Genomic DNA, 12,582 nt, shown 5'->3' with positions numbered 1-12,582 from the left:
ACTCACACACACACACACACACACACACACACACACACGAACAGTCTCACACGTACACTCACATCACACTCCCAAGCTGCTTAACAGGCAGGAAAAACACTGAGTCTGACTGAGTCGGCAGCCCGCTACTGCAGGACAGGACAGAGGACAGCGAGACGAAAGGAGACCAGGAGGGTAAAACCTTCTTCCTTGCTTTGCCTTCAGAGCAACAGTTTCACCTCCGTCATCTCGGGAGGTCTAGTGCTCCAGGGAGCTTTTTAAAAGACGCCTCCCCAAAAAAAGGGGGAGAGGCAGCAAGGGCAGGAGCAAGGGCAAGTATAGCCTCTCTCGGAGGTTTGCCGTGAATGTCCTCTCAACATCCTCATGAAAACTGGCAGGAATCGAGGTGTAGTCTGGGGTACAGGATGGCACGAAGAGTAGGGGGCGAAGGCTCCCCGAAAAAGAACACATCGCTCAACCTGGTGACGGGGTTTTTCCAATACCTCCGCGGTAAGTGCGAGACAGTTTGCATGAATGTGTGTCCCCTACTTTGATGGAGAGTGTGAGAAAATGAAGCCAAGTACATAGTGTGTGTATTTTTGTTGAATGTGTGGTAGAGTACGCTGTGTCTGTGTGTGTGTGTGTGTGTGTGTGTGTGTGTGTGTGTGTGTGTGTGTGTGTGTGTGTGTGTGTGTGTGTGTGTGTGTGTGTGTGTGTGTGTGTGTGTGATTTAGCGTGGCACTGCAGTACGGACTGGATGTGCCTACGTGTGTGTGCATTTTGCAGTGTATTTTCCTTACTAAATGTTCCCTGCAGGGGACATTTTTTGGGGCTGTAGACGTGGTGTGTGTTAAGTGAAATAGGTAGAAATTTGAAGGGGGCGTTTCCACTTTGGCAGAGTGTGTGCGCAGAGGATGCCGAGCTCAGAGCCTGCAGAAGGTGAAGCAAGCATACCCAGCGGACAAGTACCAGCTCACTGCATGTGTTACGGCACAGCGGGCAGACTGTCAAAATGTTTGATTTCTTATCTCTCTGTTTGACCCTGTGGTGTTGTGCCTGACTGCACGTCTGTATTTGGAAACAATGCATTCAGCATTCTTTCTCACTGTGTGATAGATTAGATCAGATTGCAAGATACATTACCATAATGTTTCTTTGGATTTGCCTTCTGTTTCTCTTCTCCTTTTGGGAAATATAACAGAGGCTGGGTCAGAATGGTTGCTGAACAATGTGTCCTTAGACACAGCCACTGAGACAACAAACAAGATTTTAATGATATTTCATTAAGGTCATCGTCACTGTGGGGGTCAAAGTGGGCTGCGGAAGAGACTAATGATGGTACAGACCAACACGAGCCGAAAAGTAATCAAGTGTGTTAAAACGCTGCTGCAAGGCTTGGTTGCTGGGGAGGCTGTTCCCATTGTGATATTGAAAGTGTGTGTGTGTGTGTGTGTGTGTGTGTGTGTGTGTGTGTGTGTGTGTGTGTGTGTGTGTGTGTGTGTGTGTGTGTGTGTGTGTGTGTGTGTGTGTGTGTGTGTGTGTGTGAGTGTGTGTGTGTGTGTTTAAGTGGGATATTGTGTGCGCAGAGTTCAAAGTCACCTCGTCCCTGAGACTGAGAGACTGGCACCACGCTCGTGCAGACATGTTCTCCGTCACACATGTTCCTGCTCCAGGATGAGGGGGCTAAATATTTCTTATTCTCATCCAATATTACCGCCCATCAATATTTGATCACTCCTGGACCCAATCAAAAGATTAATTTATAAAACAGGGACCTGCTCAGTGGCACGTATGACTTTGTGTGAATGGATCTGCATTATGTATGAAGAGCTCCCACCCCCCTCCTCTCTGATGCACACACACAACCCTTACTGTTCACGTCTGCCCACAGTACCTTGTGACACACCAACCAACTTGAGTGTAATCAACCCGTCAGCATATTTCATTAAGGTAGAGGAAAGCACTGAGTCAGACGTCCTCTCTTACTGATAACATGCTTATCTGGAGGATATTGCTCTGTGGCACAGAAAAAAAACCATTGTCACAACTGTCAGTCACTGTACATGATTGGATCCTTAGAGTCCCAAGCAAACTATACATCTGGTTTGTGTACATTATTATGGGATTCATGTGAGAGCTGCACATGAATTTGTCGATTACAGATGTAACCGTCGCAGCAGTCGTTATTGCATGGGCTGCAAGCAACAATGAGTTTTGATGTCCAAAGCGAATCTGGAAGGAAAGATTACAGCAGTAATACCTGCAGAACATATGTTTACAATTCTCAAAACTACCTTTATATTATGTGCCTGTGTGTGTGTTTGCATATGCACTATATATTTGCTTGTGCACATGAGAGGAAGATAATTTATGTCTTGTCGTCATTTAAGTTAAGTGGCTTTTTAGGGGATATCGTCAGCAGATATCTATGCTATTGATTGTGCCTTTACTAAATGGGTTTTTATCACTGTAGCCACCACAATGTTCTGCCTTTATATATAGGTAAATCAGTACATTTGGAGTAAGACTGGCTTTATGTGTGTGTGTGTGAGTATTGTAGCAACATATTGCATGCTTGAACTGTGTTCAGAAATGAATAACACCCTCTTATAGATCATGGCAGAGATACATGTCATTGCATAGGAAGAACTACGGCCCTTCTATCAACGAAAGGGCATTTTTGAGAGCAGGATTTTCTGTCCACATGAAGAGGAGTCCAGCTAGTGAAAATGTCATCTTTAAATGTCAAATGCCCTTTCCTTACTACATCAGTGTAAGGTACGATGTGGTGCGACTTCATTCAGACACTTGAGACAGACAGTAATATTATAAAAGTTAATTAGAGTTGCCAACCAGCTCTGCAAAGCCAATCAACTCTCAAAACAATAGACAATGAGAAGATTGTGTTTGAATCCGCTCTTTGTTTAATATTGCATGTGACTGATAGTGATGCTCTGGGCTCTGATTTACAGATGAGCAGGAGGCTGTGCAGAAAAGGACATTCACAAAATGGATCAATTCCCACTTGGCAAAGGTAAGAGAGTCTGGTTGATTCCCACTGCTGCTGCCAGCATTGTGTGTGCCTTTACACAAACACTGGTGCTGGTGAGTGTGGATTGCAAACTTATCCGTCTCATTGCTTTTCCACTTCCAATCACTTTATTCTTCTATACTCTACATCCACTGTGCTCTCTGTGACATTTGCTCCATTGCCAAAACACACCCTGGGGTTGGTCATGGGACAGCTAAGACCACACACACCGTCATTCTTACTCGCATGCCTGTCTTATTCCGTTTCATTCCTCCAATCTCAAATAGCTTGTAGCAAGGATTTACTCTCACTCTAATTATCACTTTCACATTGGAGCATTTAATACACTGTATATCTATTTTCCCTGCAAGCTACTGTCAATAATTGAAGTCTTGGTAACCTGTAAGCCCTCTATCTCAATATGAGCCAATTTAGATTGTTCAGGATAAGAGTTTTTAGTAAAAAAAATGCCTTTCATTTGCCTCCTCAATGAGCTTGGACAACAGTATATCTGTCACTTATACTAAACAATTACACTTGATGCAGCTGCATGCCGAGGGGCAATCTTATGCGTGTAATTTTCATATTATACTGCATTAGGCTCCACAATTTAACCCATCACTGCTTGAATAGTGTGTCAGAAACGGGTGGACAAGGCAAATATGGCACAGTGCAACACAATTAAGCGTTATTTCAATCCGCAACGCTGCTTTCAAGGTTTCCTATTTGATTACGACAGCTGTGGAGGCCTTGAACCACGGTGACGTGGAGCAGAAAATTCATTTGAAAACCACTCAGGAGGGAATAAACCTTGACGTAATATTAAATATCAGGTCTCAGGACTGTGCCAGCAGAAAATTACAAACAGCCCAATACTTGAATTCCTTGAATTTTTTATAACATTTAGGTAAGCACATAGTTTATTTATTAAGTAATTCTTGATGCAACAGAGCCACAGTCCTTTTGCTATTTCATGGTCACTGAAAATGATGGGGTTTGAGTGATTAAGGAAAGATGATGAGGATTCGGGGCAAAACGTCTCGATAAGATAGTGTTAAGGAATAGTCCCAACATTTTGCAAAACGCAATTATCACTATCTTGCTGAGAATTGGATTAAAAGATTATTACCACTCTCACATCTGCATGGTAAATGTGTAGATGGATCCAGCATCTTCGCTTAGTAAAAAGACTGAAGATGGCGGGGGGGGGGCCCTCTTATGCTTATTTATTTAAACATTACATCTTGATAATTCATACAAAAATTACAATTTGCAGTTTTACAGGAGGTTATGTGCCAAACTATTTCTTGGCTGGAGTCTCCTTTGTTTGCCTGGGAGCTGGTTGGTCAGGGCGGTGTTATGAGCTGTATCTGCTGCATGAGCGCAGTGCAGAGTGATGGCCATGAGTTAGCCAATGGGGAACGCCCACAATCACTATCATGCACTAAAAGCCACGTGTGGCCGGCTCGGCTATGTCAACAAAGCAAAGAGAAGCTCCGATTACAACACACACAGAGGGAGAGAGACTCCATTACCTGCTCGGGTAGACATTACTCCACTTTATCTTTACAAAGCAAATAGTTGCACATTAATGCTCTGAATATCGTACAGAGAACCAATTTACCTAAAGTGCAACAACGTCGTGCCACTTGGACCATCAGTCCTGAAATTGAAGCCCAATTATTGGTACAAAATCACCAATAAACTGGTTTGACAAAGATCCAGGAAATTAAATTTGGATTCCATTTGGGTTCACTTTAATTAACGGAACGAATCAATAGATAAGTGATACTATCACACCTGTCCATCAGAAGAGAAAGGGTTGGTATTTGCGCCCCATGCTTCTCTCTCTACCGTGTTGATCAAATTACTTGCGCCCCTCCTCCTCGACCATCATGAAACTGCTTACCCTTTCACCTGATGCCTGACGTTGCCATAGTGACACTGATTGGCTTATATTTGTCTTCAAAAAATGTCTTCGTCGTCATGGCAGCTTGGTAAATGTTCGGAGAGCTTTGTGATGAGTAGGGGGTTAAAAGTCAATTCAGCAGGTGTGCAGGATCTGTTGTAATAAGGAGGTCCATTTCTTTAAAATGTAATTCCGTAAACTTGTAGAAAAAAATGGCACCTTATGGGCTTGTTTCACATCTGTAAATACTCTGCAAAGACCCATTAAAAAGACAAAAATGTGTGAGAGAGACAGTCAGGAGGATAGAGAGGTAAGAAGCTTGGTTTAGCTTTGCTCTCAGAAGGATAGATCATGCCCTTGGCTATGCAGATGATTAGGCCACTTCAGTTATCACAGGTCTTTAATTCAGTGCCTAAAGGTATGTGATTAATCGTTAGGTGAGTTGAGGCAGAGCATGAGGGCTTCCTTCCACTATCACTCCCCTCCCCCTTACTTTTTTCACTCCACAGGTATAACAAAAGAGGTCTTATGATCTCTGACAAAGAGTTTCCATGAGAAGACGTATTGGTGCTGGTAATTTATACAGAAGATTAATGACTCTCATTACTCAGAAGTAGTTCACCAGATTAAGTCCCCAGTTATAGACCAAAGGTATAAACTGTAAGAGAGCAGCAGTGCAGTACTTTTTAAAAGTTGTTTCTTTCATTTAAATACAGAGTGATGTTGTTAAGACCCCTCCATTACATTTATAGTGTATTGGAGGATATTGCTTGAGTTTTTCTCATAATGGTAGAATTTTGGTTCTCATGTAAGCATCAGGCTTTAAAGTTACACCCGGCACTGCAGTGGAGTGAAAAGGGGGGAGGTTTCAGTCAGTGGGCCCCAAGTTTCCATTTTGACAAATCCTTTCTGAGAAGGTTAAAGCTTAATTACCAAGTGACCACTGGTGAGCGGCTGAGGTCTCATCGTCGCTCAGGCTTTTTCCAGGCAAACAGTTTAAGTACAGTAATCAGTGAACCAAGTGTTCTTAGAGATTACAGCAGCAGTAAAGTGAGGCTCCCCGCTCCTCCTTCGATCTTTACTTCCCCTCCCCCCTTTCTTTCGTGGGGCAAGAAGGGGATTGAGTGGATGACATACTCCATGCACACTAAATTCAAACCCAGCACACCATGATGCGTAGTATGTGCCTCAGCCAACTTAGCTGCAAGGATGTTTTCCATAATTTTTACATTTCCAACCTTCCAACTATGCTCATGTTCTCATAGTTTTCCTGAATTTGTAAAATTAAGTTAAGACATTCATGGTTCCCAGATGATGAATTCTTATGACTTTAAAGACCCCCTGACTTTTCTTCTAGTTTCAAACCACAATGGCTGTGAAATTAACTACAAACATTCATGTTCAAATTATGATGAATTGTAAAAACTCATCTTAACACTCACCATCTTGCGTAACCAGCAGGTAAAATTTTCAATTTGTCGAAGCTTTTGGTTTATGACTAAATACCCGCAACTAGTGATATTACCATCAGCCTCAGCGGTACTTGGTGTTAAGTGCTAATAAGCGAACATTATCATGCTCACACACTTAACTAAGAGGCTGAGTAAAACATGTACCTTATAAATATTATGTTAGCAATGTCATAATGAGCATGTTAGCACACTAACATTAGCTTTAACCTTGAAACACTGCTGTGCCTAAGTGCAACATCGCAGAGCCCCTAGCATGACTGTAGACTTTTTTTGTTCTCAACCATAAAATAATAAATGACCCTAAAATATAATGTAGGCCCCACAATGCTTGAATTAATTGTAGAATATAGTGTTAATTTGATATCTTCAAACAAAAGAGAGGACTGACACCAGCAGCACAACAGAGGAACAGGGTCTTTGAATCACATATATAATGGGAGATATCTTCTAAGCATATTTATCCACTTTTCCAGTATTTTCAAATCTTAGTCTTAAGGTAAAGGACAATTACTCCATACTATTTATTTTAATGTCAAATTGCAGTCCAGTCATCCTTTGATGCAGGGTTAGTCTTCAGCCATTTCCATCTGATAGCCCTCATTAACAGTCAAAAGGATATAAAAGAGACATTCATCCTGTGCCATAAGTTTATGCAGGATTTTTGCCTAAGTATAACCAACGTACTGTGATTCTAAAAGTTATTTAAATTGTTGCTTTTTACTTACAAACAAAATAAATGAAACGCTTTCAGAAACTTGCAAATAACTTTACCTTCAGATGATTTGGACAATGGGCATCTGGTGTGAATTATTCTATCAAACTGGATGTATTGCAGTTCAAAATGAAACCTCTCAGTCTTCTCTTTTAGCTTCCGCCCCTCCCTCTGTCTTTCATTCTGTTGATCTTTTGGAATCCACTGAGTCAAGTGTACCAGGGGAATAACATGAGAGCACAGACAGACGCACATCCTAAAACTCCTCTTCTCACAATCAATTATGGCCCAGACACTCATATGTAATTAGCTCATTAAGACCTTGATTCATTTTTTTAGCTCATATGGATGAGCAGAGGAAATGGATATTACTTTCTCATTTTGTAATTAGTCAGAAATTTCCTCATTAGCTTTGGGATTATAATGAACAAATAGGTAAATTTAACTTCAATTAGCTCATGGTATAATCGATCCCTTTGAAGGGGTCTTTGTATTGTAAGTGTTTCTTCAGTCACTTTATGATAGGGGTACAAGTGCTGTCTGAATTTTCTAATATCCAAAGCCATGAAATGACGTTAGAAGAGGAATTAGGGAGAAGAGCTGCTGTATTTGCTAATTAAATTTGAAAGACGGGAGGTTGGTGTCCCTTCTCTCTTTGCCTTCTATCATTTTTCTCGCTGCCACTCTTTCTACTCAATTATACCCCTCTCGTGAATCCCCGATGTTGAGGGTTGTATATTTCTCTCTCTTCCATCACACACACACTCAACTTGCACGTACTACACAGACACACTCGTGCATACATCACTGCTTATGCCGTCTCTCTCTTTCTCCTTCACTCCCTTTGCCGCTAATCTCCCTGTGAATGGCTCGCTCGTATGAATGCCCCCCCCTAAACCTCTCCTCAGCCCCAGCATGTGACTGTGCTTTAAGAGAAATCCTTGATGTGGCGCTGGCAAGAAACAGAGATATGTGGATTTCCCCAAGTCTAGAAGTCTGTGTCAGGTCAGGGAAGAAGTCAATGAGAGGGATACAGTTTGAAATCATCAGCATATTTTAGGATTTGAAGACCCCATTCGGAGCCTGCTGAGCCTTTGCTTTTGGCTTACTCCATCTGTCAGTAGTATTTGAGGCTTGAAGCACATTTTTTTACGAGGATATCCTTTATCCAAGTTTCACAAGTTTAAATTAACGTCTTACAGTGTAATATATTTATTGTATTTTGGTTTATTTATGCTCTCTGCTACTCAGAGTAGGATAATGTTTGAGCAAAAACATCTCTTGCCTCATAATTTCATGTACATTGCAAGAGCTATTAAGACTTAAATCCCAAGCAGTTTAAGCATTCCAGGAAAACTGAAAATCCTTTGTGTGAGTTTATTGCATGCAACATTTACGTAAACAGTGACTTTATATTACTTTCTATTACTTTCTATGCCCATGCACCTATTTAGAAATGTCTCTTGCACACCATAAAAAGATTTTGTTTAACATTCGGTTTTCACTGTCAAAAGATAAAACCTTTTCCTTTCCCACAGGCACTACATCATTCATATTGTTTGAACAGTGAAAAACATTTTTACAATGAAGTCTCCTGGGTATGCTTGTTTACTCATGTAGCGTGTCCCACCACTGGTGGTGACAGACCTGTTTGAGGACATCAAGGATGGAGTGCTGCTGTTGGCCTTGCTGGAAGTCCTCTCTGGACAAAAACTGGTGAGTTTCACGGTCATTTCTACAGCATGTGACTTCAAACACTTAATATCTTCTGATCTTTCTGGATTAAATTAGAACTGGATCAGATATAACAAGGAACACACTGGTCAAATAACAGAGGGACTCAATATTTTTGGGTGGTTTTTATTTATACAATTACAAACAGTGGTGCTGCTGCTGCAAATCTCAAAACAGCTACAGACTTATTGCAGTGCATGGGAACTCAGCCACAATTGCATGGAAATGCGTATTGATCTGCTTTTATTAGGATGTTTGAATTGAATGGAAAAGCCAAGATTAACAAGGACAGATCATAGTTCACACCTCAGACAAAGACATTCACACAAACACACACACACACACACACACACACACACACACACACACACACACACACACACACACACACACACACACACACACACACACACACACACACACACACAGCTTTAGGATTTTACTTGGCCCATGTTGCCTTAGGTCTAAGCTGTCTATGTCCTATTGATCCTGCTGTTTATAGTCAAACAAGGCTCTGATTGGACCTCTGTTTTTTTTTCTCACTTTATCAGCCAACACAAATACAGTAAAAAAGATTAAAGGAGAAATCAGATATCAGAATACATAGTGTCTGTGTTGTAGTCAGTGTGCTCTTCCACTATAATTCCCATACATGTGCAATATAACATATTTTCTTTTCAACTGCACCATTTGTTTTATCCACACTATCTTTAATCTTCTTAACCTCTTTGTTTCTCTATTTCTTTCTTCCCATCTCCATTGTTCTTTTTGCCTTCCAGCCATGTGAGCCAGGCAAAAAGCTAAAGAGGATCCACTGGGTCACCAACATCGGTACAGCTCTAAAATTCCTTGAGGGTAGGAAGGTAAGAGTTCAGGGCCTTCTTTTTATGTTTTTTTTTCTTCTTTGTTTTACCCATCCTGCTGCTCCCCCTGCTCAGCTGCTGCCCCGCAGGTGCAAACATTGAAGCCTGACCTAGTGTGACCTGTTTCCCCTTCGTCTCTGCCGATTACTCTCTCCACCTTTCCACAATCCTAATTCATCTGACACCAATATGTTCTGTTTTCACATCCCTGCAAATATGTTGTTGAATAAATAAATGAGAAAGAAATTCTGATATTCATACACAGGGTTTGATACCTTTTTTGCTATGTTTTGTCTTTATTGAATAAGCATTCATTTGTTTATTTTCCTATAAATGATCACAAAGTCTATAAAATGTAGTAATGGGACCCTGACCTTGACACTTAACTGATCCAACATATTTGCCGGTCGCACCACACCACTTCATATTATTACGGTCCAGTTCAGTTTCTTTCCTTTTCCCAGCTTCATCGACAGAATTACAGCCAAAAATGCTTAATTTAGTTTTGGATGTAATCATCTAACTTCATCAACTGCCCCTCCGTGGGATTAGCAAAACATTCTCAAAGCTTCACCCAGCTCGTCCTTGGATATACATAAATAAAGTATGAGCTGGAGTCTGCAGGGACATTGATTTGTCTTCCTCAAGTGTGACAGGGTTAAACCATAAATCCTATACCAGTAATCTGCAGTCTGGAGATGAGACGTCAGTGGGCACTCTGCTGTCTACGTCTATATGTGTGTGTGAATGCATAAATCTATGTGTGTAGAAAATTAAATGTAAATATGTTCTGGGTGTAAATCCGTATTTACATTTTGCTTTAGAGGCCCAATCTCTTTGACGCCTGATTCATGTTCCTCATAGAAAAGTGTGCAGTGGAATTATGATGTTTGCCATTTAATCAGTCATATTTGTAAACTGTTGAAACCCTGTAATATATGTATTTAACTGGCAGTTTGAAACCCATAGCTATAATATCCACAAGGTATGCAACTAAGGATTATTATTTATATATATATATATATATATATATATATTTTATTATCGTTGATTAATCTATTAAACCTCACAATGACAGAAAATATTGGCAAATCACTATCCCTAGAGCCCGATGTGACGTTGTTAAAGTTGAGATGAAATGAAAGACGCTTCTAACTTGCGTTTCACTGGGACATTAAATTGCTTGTTTTGTCTGACTAATGCCCCAAAACCTAAAGATATTCACTTTTTAGTTATATAAAACAAAGAAAAGCAGCGAATCTGCAATTTTAAGAAGCTTGAACCAGCAAGTTGTTGGTTGTTTGGTTTGATAAATGACTTAACAAATGAATTATCAAATTTATTTGCAACTACACCGGTTTCCTACACTCTGTTGGTTCCAATGCAACTACAGCTGTATGGGTACCTATGTTTTTTATACTGGTGTGTGCTGTCATATCACAAAACACTTTGTTGAGTTGCTGTTATGACCTGCTGTGTTTTCTAATATGTAACCGTGTCCTGCATGTATTCTTATCAGCCACTATCCCACGCTTCCCCACGGCGCCCTCGCCTGCCCCCAATCTCTTCCTCCATGCTTGTTCACATACGGAGAGGCTAGTATTAACATATGATGACCTGTTGTGCTGCAGCGCCACAGTAATATAACCCTCTGTGTGGTCATATAGAAAACAAGATCATATCAGAAGATATATCCGTCTCTCTCTCCCTTTTCTTGCGCCTCTCTCTCTCCCTGTATCACTCTCTCTCTCTGCCCATCTCTGCTGGATATAATCCCTGATGCCTGTGTAGCGGTGATAGATCTCTCCTCTCAGCCAACCACTCAACTTATCTCACCTCAGAGATGCTAGAGTATGTGATATCTCACAGTCAATGATGCGTCCTCCTTCAATCAGACCCATCAAAATGCTCTCTCGTGCTCATTCTCTTTCTTCCTCTGTTCTTATCTGCCCTCCAGTCTGCCTACAGAGGATCTCCGGTCAGTATTCACAACGTTACTGCACTGGTTTGTTCAGGACATTGATCAGATAGGGTCAGAATTGTCTGCATGCAGTAGTACTGAGGATTATGCTGATACTGTATCCTGGTCATTTTTGTTCCAGACAGAGTGAGGGAAAGTGTGTGTACTTAATCCATAGTAATGAGATTATAGCGAAATGTAAGCGAACAAACTGGAATTGATTCCAATCTAGAATGATTAGGTCCTGTTATGAGATATGTAATTATTGTATATTGTGTTTTAAAACAGATCAAGCTTGTGAACATCAACTCCACAGACATTGTTGATGGAAGGCCGTCAATTGTGTTGGGGTTGATGTGGACCATCATCCTCTATTTCCAGGTAACATTGCTTTAAATTGATTTACACAAATGCTATTTATCAGATTAGCAAATGCAATGTACATAATTCAAGATATTACTTTTTAAAATTAAACAATGAGACAAGACAAGGAGAAGAAAGTTTGTGGTAACTCCATCTTATCTCCTAGACAACGATATAATCAAATCACCACTCATAGCTCACTATCACTTCAAACTAAAAACTACATTGCTGTCAATAAACAATCAGCATGGTCTTACAAATGAATGGCACATCCTCAACTAAGTATTATATCCAATGAGAAATATGCAAAAGACTAAATCAGTTCCTTCTTGTAAACTGTCAGTACTTATTAAGAAAACAAAATGCTTTAAATATAACTTTTTCTAGCTAGCCAAGTCATTTGAACTATAGAGAAATTTAAGATGGGGAAATCAATCTTCCGAAGCATCCCCACCGAAAACAGGCAGTTGGTACCTCAGGCATTTCAGACATGCACAGATCAACAATAACTTAATCACAACTCTACAGTCTCTTAGCAACAAAAGCACACAGATATGTC

General features: G+C 40.6%; 1 protein-coding gene across 1 annotated transcript in view; it reads left to right on the top strand.

Annotated features, from left to right (window-relative positions):
- The first annotated feature begins 404 nt into the window (after positions 1-404).
- The window catches only part of syne1a (spectrin repeat containing, nuclear envelope 1a), a 117,896-nt gene continuing 105,718 nt past the window's right edge, over positions 405-12,582 (top strand). The window contains 6 exon segments of the mRNA XM_054619084.1: positions 405-489; positions 2,952-3,013; positions 8,724-8,819; positions 9,617-9,700; positions 11,658-11,678; positions 11,949-12,041. Of these exon segments, the coding sequence (XP_054475059.1) occupies positions 405-489; positions 2,952-3,013; positions 8,724-8,819; positions 9,617-9,700; positions 11,658-11,678; positions 11,949-12,041 (441 nt within the window).

The sequence above is a fragment of the Anoplopoma fimbria genome, chromosome 18 (assembly GCF_027596085.1).
Source record: "Anoplopoma fimbria isolate UVic2021 breed Golden Eagle Sablefish chromosome 18, Afim_UVic_2022, whole genome shotgun sequence".
Classification (NCBI taxonomy): Eukaryota; Metazoa; Chordata; class Actinopteri; order Perciformes; family Anoplopomatidae; genus Anoplopoma; species Anoplopoma fimbria.
This window is presented reverse-complemented; position numbering and strand designations above follow the sequence as displayed.